At 40.7% G+C, this 17,227-nt stretch overlaps 2 protein-coding genes across 4 annotated transcripts in view; one reads left to right on the top strand and one right to left on the bottom strand.

Moving 5' to 3' along the window:
* The window catches only part of LOC111142788 (family with sequence similarity 117 member B), an 82,386-nt gene extending 66,349 nt beyond the window's left edge, over positions 1-16,037 (bottom strand). For all 3 annotated transcript variants that reach the window (XM_022496109.1, XM_022496095.1, XM_022496103.1), the window contains exon 1: positions 15,386-16,037. In XM_022496109.1, coding sequence (XP_022351817.1) covers positions 15,386-15,983 — 598 coding nt within the window. In that variant the 5' untranslated portion in view covers positions 15,984-16,037. The remainder of the gene's footprint in view (positions 1-15,385) is intronic.
* Positions 3,828-4,181, top strand: LOC111142804 (60S ribosomal protein L37a-like). Its single transcript, XM_022496124.1, is given in 1 exon segment — positions 3,828-4,181. A coding segment is annotated over 1 exon segment (279 nt). The 5' UTR covers positions 3,828-3,841; the 3' UTR covers positions 4,121-4,181.
* Positions 16,038-17,227: the final 1,190 nt, after the last annotated feature.

Genomic DNA, 17,227 nt, shown 5'->3' with positions numbered 1-17,227 from the left:
ACTTGTGATTTCTCTCTGTCAAATAAACAAATAAAATCTTTAAAAAAAAATAAAATAAATTAAAAAAAATAAAAAAGCAGGTCTATAGCAAAATATAATAATTGCTTTAAGTGTAAATGATCTAAACACATTAAAAACAGAGATCATCAGGTTAAATTAAAACAAAAACAAACAAACAAAAAACAGACCCCGGGGCCCCTGTCTGGCTCAGTCAGTGAAGCATGCAACCCTTTATCTCAGGGTCATGAATTCAAGTCCCATACTGGGCATAAAGCCTACTTAAAAAAACAAACAAACAAATAAAAAGAAAAAAATCCCCACAACCCAACTATATGCAGTCTATAAGACAAACACACCAAATATAATGCAGACAAAATGGAAATAAAGAATAATATAGAAAGGACAGAAAAAATAGACCACACATAAACATTAATCAAAGTAGGTTTCAGAACAAAGAAAATTACCAGAGAGATAAAGAAAAAATGCATAATGATTAAAAAGGTCAATCCCAAAAAGACATAATGATTCTAGATGTTTCTGCAGATTAAAAAGTAAGTGTCAAAATACACAAAGCCAAAGCAAACAGAAATGGAAGAAAAATCCACTATTGTATTTGGAGAATTCAACTTCTCTCTCAGGAACTGATAAAATAAGTAGACCGAAAATCTGCAAGAATATAGAAGACCTCAAAACTGTCAATTTCATCTAATTTAAATTTACAGAACACTCCATTCAACAACACCACAATGCATAAGGGCACATTTGTCAAGGTAGATGAAACATTTGGCAAGGCAGATCCTATCCAGGGACATAAAACAAACCCTAAAATATTTAGAAGAAATGAAATTATAGAAAGTATATTCTCAGAGCGCCTGGGTAGCTCAGTTATTAAGCATCTGCCTTTGACTCAGGTCATGATCCCAGGGTCCTGGGATAGAACCCCTCACTGGGCTCCCTGCTCAGCAGGAAGCCTTTTTCTCCCTTTCCCACAACCCCTGCTTGTGTTCCCTCTCTCTGTGTCTCTGTCAAATAAATAAATAAAATCTTAAAAAAAAAAAAAAAGTATGTTCTCTTTAAAAATCAATAAAAGAAAGCAATCTAGAAAAACCCTCAAACAAAATGTTTATAAATAACTCATGAGCCAAAAAAGTCGTCTCAGGGAAACTAGAAAATATTTTGAACTGAATTAAAATGAAAATGCAAAATACTAAACTTTCACGGTATGTTAAAATTTAAAATTTAATTGACAAAATTAAGTAAAATTAAATCTAAAAAATTTTTTAAAAATGGTTTCTACGCAGTGTTGGTGCACAAAGTGAAGAAAATGGCACTTGCCTAATGCTTCCACACATACATTTGAAAACACTTCTATCTTCATGAAAGAAGATAATTTCTATACAGTGTTGTTTCACAGCGTTAAGTACTAAAAAAATTAAAATCAAATTTTTTAAAAATCCAATTTTGTGGGATGCAGGTAAACTGCTCAGAGAAAAATGTACAGCATCAAATGCTTGTATTAGAAAAGGAAGTCTCAAATCAGTAATTTAAGCTTCCATCAGAGAAGCAACCAGAAAAAGCAAATTCAACCTAAATCAAGTAGAACAAAGAAAAATAATAAAGACAGGAACAGAAATCAATGAAACAGAAAAATAACAATGTAAATGAAACAAAAAACTGGTTCTTTGACAAGATCTACAAAAATGATAAACCTAAGACTGCCTATAAAAAAAAGAAAGAAGGCACAAATTTCTAGTATCAGGAATGAGAACCCCCAAATATCCTTCAACTGGTGAATGAATAAACAAACTGGGGTACATTTATATAATGGAATATTAGATATAAAAAGGAATGAACTACTGATATGTGCAATAACATTAATGAATCTTTTTTTTCTTTTAATTTATTTGAGAGAGGACAGAGAGAGAGAGAGAGAGAGAGAGAAAGCAGACTCTGTTAAGTGCAGAGCCCAATGCGGGGCCCAACGCAGTATCAGATCTCCAACCCTGAGGATCATGTCCTGAGCTGAAATCAAGAGTCAGACTCTCAACTAACTGAGTCACTCAGGAGCCCCACATTAATGAATCTCAAATGCATTATGCCAGAAAATGAAGCCAGACTCAAGAAACAAAGTACTATGTAACTCATTTATATGATGTTAAAAGAAAATATCAGTGGTTGCTGCAGCCTGGCCTAGAGGCAAAAGGAGTGGCTTTTAAACAGGTGTGAGAAACATTTACAGGTAACAGAAATATTCTATACATTGATCATGGTTGTGGCTACACAACTGTGTTATTTATCAAAATTCACACAGCAGTATATTAAAAAGGATGAATTTTGGTGTATGTAAATTATACCTCAATAAAGCTTATACCCCACACACCTGCCAAACAGGAATAGCGGACGCCTGGATGGCTCAGTCCATTACGTCTGTCTTCGGTTCAGGTCATGATCCTGGGGTCCTAAGATTGAGCAGCCCATCGAGCTCCCTACACCATGGGGAGTCTGCTTCTCTCTCTGCCTCTCCCCCAACTCGTTCTCTCAATCTCTCTCACTCTCTCAAATAAGTAAAAACTTAAAAAAAAAATAAAAATAGGAATAGCTAAAAATGCTACATCCTCAGTGAATAAAGCATCAGTCAATAAATACAAAGTTAAGACTCCACGTGAACAGTGAATAAACATTTTAAAAGAATATTCAGCCCTGTTATTAGTAACAGCATTGTTTCTTACTAAATGGTATTAAGTAGCTACTACCTGAGAATGATTAAAATATTGTCTCAAATACTCACTACGGAAATATGTAAGGAAATACAAATGAAAACCATGATGTATACTATTGTACACACTGAACTGGTAAAAACTAAAGAAACGGCATCAAGTCTAATACTGGCAAGGCTTCACAGCAACAGGTAGATATACTGCTTTCTGTTGACAGGGTAAAGTGATTCAATCCTTTTTCGGAAAGCAATGCTACAAAAAAAAAAAAAAAAATCACATTATTTAAAACTTCACTCAATAATTTCAATCCTGGGACCTTTTTCTAAAGAGGATATATATAAATGTATATTCATACTGCCCCCGAAATACATTACAAAGATTTTTACTAAAGTAATTTATAAGGAGGAAAATAGAAACAAATGTCCACTAAACAGGAGAATGCTTAAGCCAAAACTTATAAACTTGGTAGAGATTTCAACCTTACAACACAAATAGCATAGCACACTTTCTTACCTCTTATTTGAAGGTTCAGACTCATTAAAAAATTTACGTCACTTCACACATTTTTTTTAAAGATTTTATTTATTTATTTGACAGAGAGAGATCACAAGTAGGCAGAGAGGCAGGCAGAGAGAGAGAGGGAAGCAGGCTCCCTGCGGAGCAGAGAGTCCTATTTGGGGCTCAATCCCAGGACCCTGAGATCATGACCTGAGCCAAAGGCAGAGGCTTAACCCACTAAGCCACCCAGGTGCCCCCACACGTATTTTTTTAAATGGTACAAGTCTGACATCCATAGAGTGTTGTGGGTTTTTTTGGCTTTACTTTAAAAACTTAACATTACATAGGGTGCCTGGGTGGCTCAGTCAGCTAAGTGTAGAACTCTTGACTTCAGGTCGGGTCACGAACTCAGGGTCATGAGACCAAGCCCTGCGTCAGGCTCTGCCCTGGAGATAGAGCCTGCTTAGGATTCTCTCTTTCCCTCTCGCTCTGCCCCTTACACCCCACCACACTCTAAGAAGAAAAAAAAAAAAAAAAAAAAAGCTTAACATTACATTTTTCAAAGCTTTAAAAGGGGGAAACTGGGAGTCTCTTCCTCCCGGGGCTCAGACCTAGTTTGAGGCGACATGGCTAAACGCACCAAGAAGGTTGGAATCGTGGGCAAATACGGGACCCGTTATGGTGCCTCCCTCAGGAAGATGGTGAAGAAGATTGAGATAAGCCAGCACGCCAAGTACACTTGCTCCTTCTGTGGCAAAACCAAGATGAAAAGATGAGCTGTGGGGATCTGGCATTGTGGCTCCTGCATGAAAACCGTCGCTGGTGGCGCCTGGACCTACAACACCACTTCTGCTGTCACAGTAAAGTCTGCCATCAGAAGACTGAAGGAGTTGAAAGACCAGTAGAAGCACCACCGTTTGAAACATTGCTAGCCTATAATAAATGGGTTAATTTATGTAACAAAACAAAAAAAAAAAGGGGGGGGGGACTGTACTATAATCTCTTACTACACTTAGCTTTAAAACCAGTTAGCAATGAAAAGTATACTATTAACTTAAAAAGCACCAGTCAAGGGGTGCCTGGGTGGCTCAGTCGTTAAGCATCTGCCTTCAGCTAAGATCAAGATCCCAGGGTCCTGGGACTGAGCCCCACATCAGGCTCCCTGTGCAGCAGGAAGCCTTGCGTTCCCTGTCTCTCTCTCTTTCTGTCAAATAAATAAAATTGTAAAAAATAAATAGTATTAGTCAAGAGTGTGTAGATGGACCAGAATAATCTAATAAACTGTTACTAGAAATATACAACCTTCCAGTATTAAAGGAATCTCCAAAGGAGGACGCCAAGGATTTTTGGAGATAATATACTCAATAGTGAGCTAGCGGTATAATTTTCATACACAAAGTTCATTTATAAGGCAAAAAAATAGTACTCAAGCAAGTACTCAAGTATTCAGGCGAAATCCACTGTACCCAAGGCTTCCAAACAAATAGGGAAAAAACAGACCAAAAAATCGAGGATGGGGCATGGGTCTTTATAAGTATTTTTTAAAGACAGGAATCCACCCATTCATTCAAACAAAATATTTACTGTGTCTCATTTAAATCTTACAAGCTCTCCCTACCTCGATTCCCCCAACTGAAGGGAGAAAGGAACAGATTAATTCTAACAGAAGTAATGGGTGGGCCACATGATATTTTTAAAAAATTAATTGGTAGGGAGACTGTCCAAAGATACGGGTTCCAAGCCTTTCTTATACAAGAAACATAACATTTCTGAAGTAGATCAGGTGCATTCGTATGGCACTAAATCAATTTCCAGGAGCAGACATTCCAAGAATTCTTAGCGATATCATTAATGCAACTTCTTTCTAGGAAAGTGAAGAACATCTACCTGCAAATCACTTAGCAATCCCTATCTATACATAAAGCACTTTGACTCATGACAGTGTCCCATATGGCCATTATCAGGCTTTTGCCATTTAATGTTACTCTTCTTAGTAATGTTATATATTTTCTTTTTATGGAACAAATCAATATTAACCCTTGACTATTGCAAAATTCTATATTGTCTCTCTCTTTAATTCTAAAGTCTGTAAGGCCAGGGATGTCTTCTTAATATCTTTTAAGCTACTCTGCACAGAGTGAGCTTAAGTCCTAAAATAATATAAAGAGACATTACTCATCCTTATCTTTAGAAATATCAGTACATGCACAATAGGAAAACATAAATGATGTGAAATGGTTTTCCAGAAACTACCAGAGCTTAGAAAATCTCAGTAAAACACCAAGTAAAATAATTTTTAAGAATGCTAAATTAGGGGCACCTGGGTGGCTCAGTGTGTTAAAAGATCCTGTGATCAAGCCCCACATCGGGCTCTCTGCTCAGCAGGGAGCTGCTTCCTCCTCTCTCTCTCTCTTTGCCAACCTCTCTGCCTACTTGTGATCTCTGTCTCTCAAGTAAATAAATAAAATCTTAAAAAAAAAAAAGAATGCTAAATTAGAAGTGTAAAAAAATTTTTGTTATCTTCCATAATGTTCATGTTATTATTAAAAGTGTCAGTGCACCATGCTCCAAAAGTGTATGATCTATTTTGTATGCCTGTAGAATACAGTAGCATTTATGAAACCAGTTGTCATTAACATTATTAACTTAATCACTCAATTAGGGCAAAAATCTCAGCCTTCATTATGCTCTCTCATTTCCTTCATCCCTCAAATGTAATCAGTTAACAAGTCCTATCAATTATTTCCTTCTCAAATAAGCCCTTTTCCATTCACACTACAACGACTCTTTTTCACACAATTTGAGAGTACTGAAGACGTAAAAATAAGTAAATATAAAAGATTTTTTCTTATTTTTAATTGCTTATAAAAGATATTCATCTAAAGTAAAAACAGTAACAATGTATTACAGGATTTATAACAGAGAAGCAGAATATTTAGGAAGCAGGAAATGAAAGTGTATTAACAGAAGATTATAACATGAAATATTAGACAACACAGATACAGAACATAGCCATCACTGTAGGAAGTTCTCTTGGACAGTCCTGCTCAAGTGCAACCACTAACAACATAGTAAGATGAGATATAACTAATAACTAATAGTGGAGATAAAATGCAATCTTAAAAAAAATAGTAATCCAGGGACGCCTGGGTGGCTCAGTTGGTTAAGCGGCTGCCTTCGGCTCGGGTCATGATCCTGGGGTCCTGGGATCGAGTCCCACATCGGGCTCCTTGCTCGGCGGTAAGCCTGCTTCTCCCTCTGCCTCTGCCTGCCACTCTATCTGCCTGTGCTCACTCTCGCTCTCTCTCTCTCTCTGACAAATAAATAAAATCTTTAAAAAAAAAAAAATAGTAATCCAAAGAAGACAGGGGGGAAAAAAACAGGCTCCTGGAAGTCATGTATGAACTGATACCAAGTCCTGACATATACTTGACAAAAGAAAGAAAAATGTATATCTCTGGCCAAGAAATTTCATTTCTAAGCATTCATCCTACAGATAAACTCTTAAGTACACAAAGAAGTATAAACAAGAATATTTAACATAATGTGCCACTGAACAGCAGAAGACTGGAAATGATCTAAATGTTCAAAAAAAGAGCGTCTGGGTGGCTCAGCGGGTTAAGCCTCTGCCTTCGGCTCAGGTCATGCTCTCAGGGTCCTGGGAGCGAGCCCCACATGGGGCTCTCTGCTCAGCGGGGGCCTGCTTCCCCCCACCCCTGCCTGCCTCTCTGCCTACTCGTGCTCTCTCTCTCTCAAATAAATAAAATCTTTAAAAATAAATAAATGTTTTTTAAAAGCCTGATGAAATAATGAATGGTAAATAACCCTGTAAACACAGACACACATATTCATACTTGTATATGCCACAGAATAACTCTGGAATAATACAAGAAACAGCTAACTTAATTTCTCTAAAAATAATGAACTTAAAGACAAGTCTGGAGAAGACTACTTTCTTTTACCATTTATAATTTTTTTCACCACGTGTACATATTATCTGCAGAGAAAGAAAGGAAAGCAGGGGGAGGAATATATGCTGGCAGGTAGACTGTAACATAAAACTACAAAATCAGCTCTTTAAGAGCAAGAACCCCCCAAAATACTTAAGTTTACTCCCAGAAGAATTTTACACTAGCTCATAAAGAAGAATGGTCAACTAAAAATTTCATGTAGGTTTTCTGGGAATAAACTATAGGTAATTTCACCTCCACTGTATGCAAGCCTTTAACAGAAAGCTCTTCTATTATACTCCTATAATACAGAAGGAATAGAAAGGTATAGCCCCCAAGGACAACAGACAGGAAAAAAGACAACATCAGAAAAGATGTTTCAACCAAGTTTTGAAAGCAGATATATTAAGTGATAAATTAGCTGCAATCTGATTTTAACTCAACCCAAAACATCGTGAACTGTCCAACAGAAGTTCTAGATTTCTGTGCAAAGAAAAGTGCCTTGCCATTCACAGTAAAGCAATGAATAATTTGCTGCATTTTCAACTTCTTATATGAATAAACAAACTTTTTCTTGTTTAACAAGCATCAAGAGCAAGGACAGAAATGTTTCATTTCATTTGAAAATGAAATGTGGGTGTGCTCACTTCAAGTTCAACCCAGAATTGAGTATTTGTACAGCAAAACTGTACATGTATTGCCTTGAGATAAATTTTGTTTTTATTTCTGAAACATCATTTTTAGTGTATAAAAAAGAGATCAAGGAACCAACAGATGTATATAATTCTGCATCACTTATATTTGAGACAGATCACATTACTTGGAAAGAATTCTTTCAAACTATTATACAAATTGTGTCTCAGGCTGTTTTTTTCATATTATCTTGGGTTATGGTTTCCATAGCTTTATTATATACCTTTGTCAATAAATTTTCATATTGTAAAAACCAACTTTACTAACATCACTACTGAGTCTACCTTTAGAAAAATTAAATCCCATTTGGTTTAAGCCATTTAAGCAAAATGTATTGTGGTTGTCTTAGGAATTTTTAGAAGTCTATGAAAGGGAAAGAGATTGGGGTGCCTGGCTGGCTCAGTCAGTGGAGCACACAACTCTTGATTTTTGGGTCATGAGTCTGAGCCCCATGGCGGACATGGAGCTTGAAAGAGAGGGGGAGAGGGGAGGAAAAGATGAAGGGGGAGAGAGGAGAAAAGAGAGGAAAGAATGGAAGGACAGCAAGGAAGGAGTGAAGAAAGTGGGGTGAGAAAGAGAAAAGGAAGACTGATTTCAAGAAAGGTGAGCTAAACTGTTTTTCCCCAAGAAAAGGTAGCAGGGAAAATTATACAAAATGAATAAACTTATAATACATTGGTCAAATAGATCCACAGAGAGATCAGTCTGTACTCAGTGTATTAATTACCACCATACCATTATATCTCAGCTTAGTGACCATAAAAGCAGGAGTTCCTTGAGAAACAGAAATTATCCCCCAAGCAAAAAGACTGGGAAAAACTGCTTTAGAGAGGCAGACTAGGCAGACCCTGGACTTAACCTCAGGCATGATACCATAGAACCCTTCCCTGGGAAACCTGGCAGGAAAAACCCTATACTAGAGAGTCCTTTTGTCATCATTCTCTTGTAAGATCCCCCAGTCCACCATCCTGACCTAGCCAGACAGAACACCTAATCAGCATTTTCGGGTCTTATTTAAATATTAATAGAAAACTACTTTTCAACATGTCAGAAGAAAAGTTCAAGACAAAAAGAACTCTGAAGATAATGCAGAGGGCAACTGTGAGGGTATTTACACCTTGTATAAACATTTTTAGTAGACTCTGACAATCACACAGCAAGGTAAATTCTCTTGAAAAATGAAAATATGATGACCAAGATTTAAAAATCAATTTAAAGGACAGGAGATAAAATAAAGCCGCTAGAAAAAAGAACAAAAAGATAAACTAGGACAGAAATAAGAAAAGTAGTAGTAGTTCAATCCAAGGGGTTCCACATAGCAGGAGTTCCAAAAAGATACAACAGACAACAGAAAGGAGAAGTGATTAAAAAACTTTCCCCAGAAAAAAAGAGTACTAAATGTTGAAAGGGACTGTCTCTAAGGGCAGGAGGTAGGAGGAGAGAGAGATGTGACCAGAAAACATCTTATTTGATTGTAAGTTCAGTGTTATTTGATTTTTTTTTTTCTTTAAGGTTTAAGTAATCTCTACACCCAATATGGGGCTTGAACTCACAACCCCAAGATCAAAAATCACATGCTCTACCGACTGAGCCAGCCAGGGACCCAGTGCTATTTGATATTTTTAATTATATAAATGTACTTTGATAAAAACAAAATTTAAATTTAAAAATATAGTATTCGACAATTATGCCATTTTCTTTTCTTCAAGGAGTTTGGACACACAAGTAGCTGACTTTCTCAACTTCCTTCCCTTCTACTGCTTCCTTCCCTTCTCTTGCTAAAGTTGTCATTTTAACCCACCCTCACCACCTTCTTATTCTCGGAGAAAGAAGTGTCCTTAGTCATGTCTGAGATTTTCAAACTGGGTGAGCTAGATCCCACTGCCACTCACATTATCCATGACCTTGGTCCATCTACTATTTTCATTTTCTCTTATACTAGCAGTCTCATTCTCCCCTGAATCCTTTCCCCACACCTAAAAAACATGCATAAAATTTCCCCACTCTATAAACAAACAAATGAACCTTAGCTCAATTCTTCATCCTGTTTTGTCACTTTCCTTCCTTTCAGTGACATAAGAGAAATTTGTACTCCTTAAGAGTCATTTTTAATCATTATCCTTACTTTTTTTCTTTTAAATAATTTATTCATTTATTTGACAGACAGAGATCACAAGTAGGCAGAGAGGCAGGCAAAGAGAGGGGGAAGCAGGACCCCCACCAAGCAGAGTCCCATGCGGGGCTCAATCTCAGAATCCTGGGATCATGACCTGAGCTGAAGACAGAGGCTCTAACCCACTGAGCCACCCAGGCTCCCCTCATTACCCTTACTTAATAACCCTCACCTACCACTTTAATCCAATTTCTGTCCCCCACAATCTACTTTCACTCAGCCATCATCAACTGATGATCATCTGAATCATCAAATTCAAAAGCCTATTCTCCAGAGCCACCCTACTTCTTCTCTTCACAGAATTTGAAAATCCTTATCATCCCCTCCTTGAAATCCAATCTTTCTTTTGGCTTTCTCAACACTATTCTACCATTTCTCCTTCCATTCTCATGCGTCTCACTGGCTTTTCTTTCTACCCTTAAAATGCTTGTTTTCTCCCAGAGTTCTATCCTGAGCCTTCTCCCCATCATCTGACCCATTGTCATCATTTCAAGCATTGCCCACATGCAAATGCTTAGCACGAGGTACATGTTAAATGACTGTTTACTGAACTGAAATCAATGAGTCCCAACTTTTTGCCCCAATTCAAACTGCACTCCTGAGTTCTAAAACTGTATTTGCCACAATCTAGGCATTTACCTGGATTTCCTGAGAAGAAAAACTAAACATTTAAACTAAACTTTGTTCATTTTATTTTCACAAGCTTGCACTCCCTCCTGTATTATCACAATTAGTACCATCAACCAACCAATTATCCTCAACTGCCTCTTTCTCAATCCCTATGTCCAACAGGTTACCAAATCAAAGTCTCCTCACCCTCTTTTACCCTTGCCATTCCCACTTCTTTAGCACTTAAATTCACATGCTCGATGCCTTAGTTACTATTCTATAGTCTCTCCCATCTCAAATTCATGTTCTACTCATCCTAAGTAATTATAAATGCTACACATCCTAAGAATGTAAATACTAAAAAAAAAAAAAAAAAAAAAAAAGCAAAGAATGTAAATACTACTACCACTAACAAATTACCCCAAATGTCTAAACCCTTGGATGATGAGGATGATAAAGATGAAATGAAAACAGCTAATATTGAGAGATTTCTATAACCACACAGAGTTTAAAAAGATTTTATCTTTTTTTCTTTTTTTTAAGATTTTATTTATTTATTTGACAGACAGAGATCACAAGTAGGCAGAGAGGCAGGCAGAGAGAGAGAGGAAGAAGCAGGCTCCCTGCAGAGCAGAGAGCCCGACGCGAGGCTCGATCCCAGGACCCTAGGATCATGACCTGAGCCGAAGGCAGAGGCTTAACCCACTGAGCCACCCAGGCACCCCAGATTTTATCCTTCTGATAATCCTCTACTGTAAACACTACTAGTATCCTACCCTCTCCCCCGCCTTTTTTTAAGAGACAGAAGGGGGGAGAGGAGCAAAGAGAAAGGGAAAGAAAGAATCTTAAGCAGGCTCCACGCCCAGAGTGGAGCCCAACATAGGGCTCAATCTGACAACCCTGCGATCCTGACCTGAGCTGAAGGCAGACATTTAACCGACTGAGCGAACCAGGCGCCCTTACAGAACTGAATCAAATGTAAATTCTGCTAGCCAAGATGTTGAACTAATAGCAAGGTTCCGCTTTGCCTCATCTTCAAACGGTAAAATACAGACATAACAAACCAAAAGGATTCCCCTGAAGGTATGAAGTTAGCATCGATTCTCCAAAAGTTAGAGAAACACTGAATTCCTAAAGCTGCATATTTCACAAAGTACTAGAAAGCAGAAGTCTAAGATGCCACAGATGTGAAGTCCTGGCAACCGACCTCCTGATTATTAGTCCAGAGAAGTCCATCTCTTGTTGCTGCTCTTGACACTTCCTTACCCTAATAAACTACCAGATTCATACATAACGTAATGTATACAAGTAAGCAGAAAATTAGTAAAAACACATATTGCTATGTACATATCAGCCACACTGCAAAAATAATTTTTACACACTGCACTAGTGTTCTTTTTTGCAATGAGTTTTCAAACTATTTTCCTTTGGGGTTTCTAGTGCCCGCTTTTCTAATTTGGCGCATAACAAAATCACAGGGGCCTACGGTGGGGGACTTTCAAAGTCTGCATTTGTAGCAAGGACCCTAAGTAATTCTGATACAGATGAAGCACAGACCACACTTGAACTACAGTTCTGGATGCTCACAGGCAATATTCTCTCCAATCTGAGATTGCATACAACCATGAAAACTAAGCCTACACTGGCAACTTTATGTTACATCCACTAAAACTAGAAGCAAAACTAATAGGATACACAATATCTAACTTTTTTTTTTTTTTAATTTTTTTTTATTTTTTTTTTATTTTTTTATTATTTTTTATTTTTTTTATTTTTTTTACACAATATCTAACTTTTATATCGAGGTACTGTGCTGAGTATTTTTCAATTTCCTTTCATTTAATCCTTACCACCATATGAAGTAGATATCCTCCATCATCACCTATTTTACAGATAAGAAAGTCAAGGGTTAGAAAGTTATTCACTTCCCCATATCATATGGCTTCTAAGTGGTGGAAAACTGATATTAAACCCAGACTGCCTATCCAAAGCCTATTCTAATATGCCACCTCTCCACTTGTAATATGCCTATCTGACATTTTATTAAAAAAAAAAAGGAGGGAAAGCACAAAAACAAACCTCACCTTCTTCCTCATTCTTTTTTCTTCCTCATTTTATCTATAGCTAACACTGTTGCCTAGTTACCCTCTCTAAGCATTTCTCAGTTCCTAATGGCAAACCAGTTTGCCATGGAGATGGCAGGCACTGAAGGTGAGAAGTTTAAAATATGTCAGGAATAGGTGCTTGGATTACTTTATAGTAGTCAAGAGAAGAAAGTTCTGGATTAACAAATGATTATCTTTAATGCTGGGAGAATAAAGCAACCGGGTAGGAATGTGGAAGAATGGGGATGCCCCTCTAAAGACTCTGACACCTTCAACTCAGAGGCTTTCAGATACTGGATTCCCTAAAAGGTTAGGGCATCAGAGACACCTTGAAGTTGGAGCCTTATCTAGATGGTCCCTGGAATTTGAGTCATATGAGGTTTATAGAACTACAGTCCGTTTCCCACTACCTATAAGGATTTGTACATTTCACGGAGGCTGGAAACTGGTGATAATTCTCCTTTAATTGAAAAGGGAGTCTCGGCGATTAAAAAGATTCTCCTTTTTCTCTCTTCTCTCCTTCCAGATTGAGTCTGAAGAAAACAGCAAATTATCTAGTTTGTGTTATGCAGACTTGAAATCTGAAAGTTGTACTCTGCATAAAAACTCACTAGAGTGAAACAAGACATTCCTGGGAAGGAAGTTATCAGACATTCACTTCAGTGTAACTTAATGACAGACACTACTCCTTTCACATCTAGTTAGTTCAGCGTGCTGAGCTAGAGGTGGAAGTTTTTATTTTCTGGCTTGTGTTTTTTGGTTTTGGTGGGGAGACGGGAAGCTTCTGAGAAGGGTTAATTTTACAGCATGAATGGAATGACAGATCTGGGACAAGGGAGCTTTGGGAAACATGAAGAGGGAGTACATGAGGAGACTGAGATTCCAGAAAAAAGAGTCTTAAAGAGCAGAAAAAAAGAACAGCTTCCTCCACTCTTTGCCAATACTTAATTTAACCAGGCTCTCCTCAGGTTGCTGCTCTGCTTCAAGGGGCACACAGTTGAGCAGGTAGCCACATTTTGTTATCAGACTGGGGTCACCACCTCCTTCTTCCCTTCCACTTTCCACACTATGCCGGCTGAAGGCAAACTGAAGTAATCGTGTTCACCAGGTACACCTAAGAGATGTTTCAAAACCTAGGCACGTGTAATTTTGCTGTGTTATATATACCCAGGTTCTATCTTACACAACACGAAGCTGCCCTCTATGTAAAAGACATGGTTTTGGAGTATCACCCAGCAGAATTCAAGTACCAACTTTACCACTTGTTACTTAATCTCTGAAACCTACCCTGAGAGTTAAAATGAGGTCTTGTAGGTAAATCACCAAACATACAGCAGGAGCTCAGTAAAGTGATAACTATTATTTGAAGGGGGAGGAAGATTCTAGTACTTCTAACAATTGACGTTGAAAAAAACCTGCATTTTCAAAAAGTTTAAAACAGTCTTTTTCTAACTAGGAAACACAACTGATCACTTTCCAGGGCAATCTCTCTGAAAAACGTATCCACTGTCTAAACTCTTTGATAAAATAACAGTAAAAAAGATTCATCCTGCTCCCTGCATTTTTGAAGGGACCCTTGAAACCACTTAATAATCTCTTTTATTTGGTTGGGAAGTACTGTACTAAATTTCCTGAAATTTCCAGTAATTTTGCCTCAAAGATTCTTAAGACATTCTCTTGGCATGGGAAAAACAAAGCTACATGTCTATAATATAACTGCATAAGCTAAAAACCACCCATTTCTTTTTTTTTTTTTTTTTTTCAGCAGATTCTAAAACGGAGGTAATCAGATGACAAATATTTCTCCACTTTCACACTTTGAATTTCTTTTTTAGTTACTCTTTATGAATGACGCCAGCGGAACCAAACAGCTCCGTTCAGAACCTTTTCCAAGAAAGCTCCCAAGTACACATAAAGACAACAGGGTTTTTTGGTCCCTAAAATAATAATAAGGAAGACAAACGGTGGGGTGTTTTTTTTTTTCTAAATAAAACAAATAAATGGTTTTACATCTAAACAGTATCAGTATTTCAGAGATACACCCAGACTCTACGATAAAGCCCATAATCCTTCCAAAGGAATATTCCTTAACTTGTTTCTTGGTACCCACTTATCAGGTCTTAGGAAATGCCCACAACGCTCCCAGCCTCCCCTGTCTTCAGGGATCCAAATCTGCTACGCTAATGAATTCGATCTTTACGATCTGAAACTGTTTTTTGCGAAAGAGAAATACTTCGCAGCAGACATGTGCTATACTAACAGTAACCATTATCACCTAAACAAAGTGACAAACCACTCCCAGCCTCGCCCCCAAGGGAGGGCGAGCAGTAACCCGTCCGCCGCCAGAATCCCAGGTTTATCATTAACACGTCTCAGCGCAACCACAAGGTTAGCGGCCCCACCTGCACGATCCCGGACCCGCGCAAGGTCGGCAGAGCCGTGAACGAGACAAACAGGGAGCGGTGCAGACCGCGCCGGGCTAGCCCCGGGAAGGCGGCACCGCACCACCCGGGCCCCGCCCCCAGCCCCGCCCCCGGCAGTCCCGCTCCGCGGTAGCGCCGCAGTCCCCGCGCGAAAGCAGCGCGCTCCGAGGACCCCTTCCCGCCGCCTTCCCCTCGCCGAGCGGTCCCCAGCACGTACCTGCTTTGCAAACCGGGGCGCTTGGGCTCCTCCTCTCCGGGGAACTACGGCTCTGCTCCGGGGACCTTCTCCGGTGCCGGACGCGGGCTGGGGGTGGGGCCGCGCTCACCTCGCCAGTCCACAGGTGGGTGGGCGACGAACAAGGCGACGACACGGTGCCCAGCAGCGGCGGCGGGGGCTGTGGCCGTGGGGGGCTCCCGCGAGCCCCGGGCGCGGTGCCGCGCGTGGGGCTGGTGCCTCGCGTGGACGTCGCGGACGCGCCCGTCTGCGTGGCCACTGTGGGGCTAGTGCGCGCGGCCGCATTCCCGCCGCCGCGCGTGGGGCTCGTGCTGCGCGAGGCGGTGCGCGGGCCCCCGCCGCCGCCGCTGCCGCCGCCTGAGGGGCCTGAGGCGCCACCACAGCAGCCGCCGTTGTTGCCGCCGCCGCCGCCGTTGCTCCGCGTGGGGCTGCCATGTTGCTGCTGCTGCTTCAGCTGGAACGGAACCGTCGCCCTCATGGGTTGCAGGCGGCTCCCGGCTCCCCCGGCCGTGGCGACCACACCGCCCCCGAGGGAGCCGGCCGGCGTGGGGGACCCATTGCGCCTCACCCGCTGGGACATGGTCCCCCCCCTTCCCGGTGACTGGGCGAGACGGGGGGGGCGATTGTTGTTGTTGGGTTGCAGGGGTTGGATTCTCGAGGTCGGAGGGAAGGTCCCCGCGACGGGGTGACGAAGCCGGAATCCGGGGAGCAGGGGGCGCCCGGGCCGCGGCCCGCAGCAACGAGGTGGTGCAGCCGCCGCCACCGCCGCCGCCGCCGCTCCTGCTCATCAACAATAGTGTCTCCTCCGCTGCCCCCGCCCCCCGCGAACGCCCATTGGTGTAGCGTCAGCCGCGCTCGAGCCGCTCCACCGCGCCCATTGGCTGCTCCAGCTCGGGTCTCGGGCCCCCGGGGCCTTAGAGAGCCTGGGTTTGCGCCGAGACCGTCTGCTCTTTAAAGAGAAAGAGACCCCGCCCCCCGGGGAAAGGGGAGCGGAGGAAACAGGCCGTGTGTATGTGTAATGTGTGTGTGCGCGCGCGCGTGTGTATGTGTGTGTACACGTGAATGTACGCGTACGCGCGCCTGGCCACGCGCGTCTTTCCCTTCCCACTGGGGGGAGCCCTGGGGACTCAGACTCTGGAATATTGCCAAAGGGAATGTCCCGACCCGGAGCGGTCCCAAGGATGTCTGAAGTCTTTTCCCCATAACTAATTTCTTACCTCAGTTTTAGAGCTCAGAGGGTATGGAATTGCATCCCTTTTTGTTCTGTCCTAATTCCGTCAACGTTTGGACAGAGCCCAGAGGAGAGATTTAATTGATTTTATTGGCATTTTACACCTCGACCCCTTTTTGTTTGTTTAAATCTCTACAAAGAGGCAGATCTCAGAAAGATTAAAATTGCTGGTTAGAATGTGGTTTTAGATTGTGGCTACGAAGTCCAGTTACCAAGTGCTATCGCTACCTTCCTGTATCTCCAGCCTTCAAGAATTTATTTTAATCAGCTACTTCACTGTTCCGCGGTACCTTGGAAAGATGTGTACTACCTTACCAGTTTGTAAACTGCCATAGTTTGCAAAGGGATTTATTTGATACATCGTTATTTCAGACAGAACTGCACTCCTATAAATTCATATTTTTGTGTAATGAAGGAAACGTGTTTGTAGTATGGGCAAGAACTTAGGGAGACACGCAATAACACTAGTCTAAAATAATCTAAGGAGCTCCTTATCAAGACGCACCCCCCCCCACACCAAAAGGAAAGTTAGACCCAACACTACATACTGACTTGACTTCTCAGGTTACAAATTGCCTGCCCATGACCTCTTT

Source organism: Enhydra lutris, unplaced genomic scaffold (genome assembly GCF_002288905.1).
Source record: "Enhydra lutris kenyoni isolate GAN:26980312 unplaced genomic scaffold, ASM228890v2 scaffoldscaffold1, whole genome shotgun sequence".
In the NCBI taxonomy this organism is placed as follows: Eukaryota; Metazoa; Chordata; class Mammalia; order Carnivora; family Mustelidae; genus Enhydra; species Enhydra lutris.
Note: the sequence above shows the minus strand (reverse complement) of the source record. Positions and strands in the feature narration are given on the sequence as shown.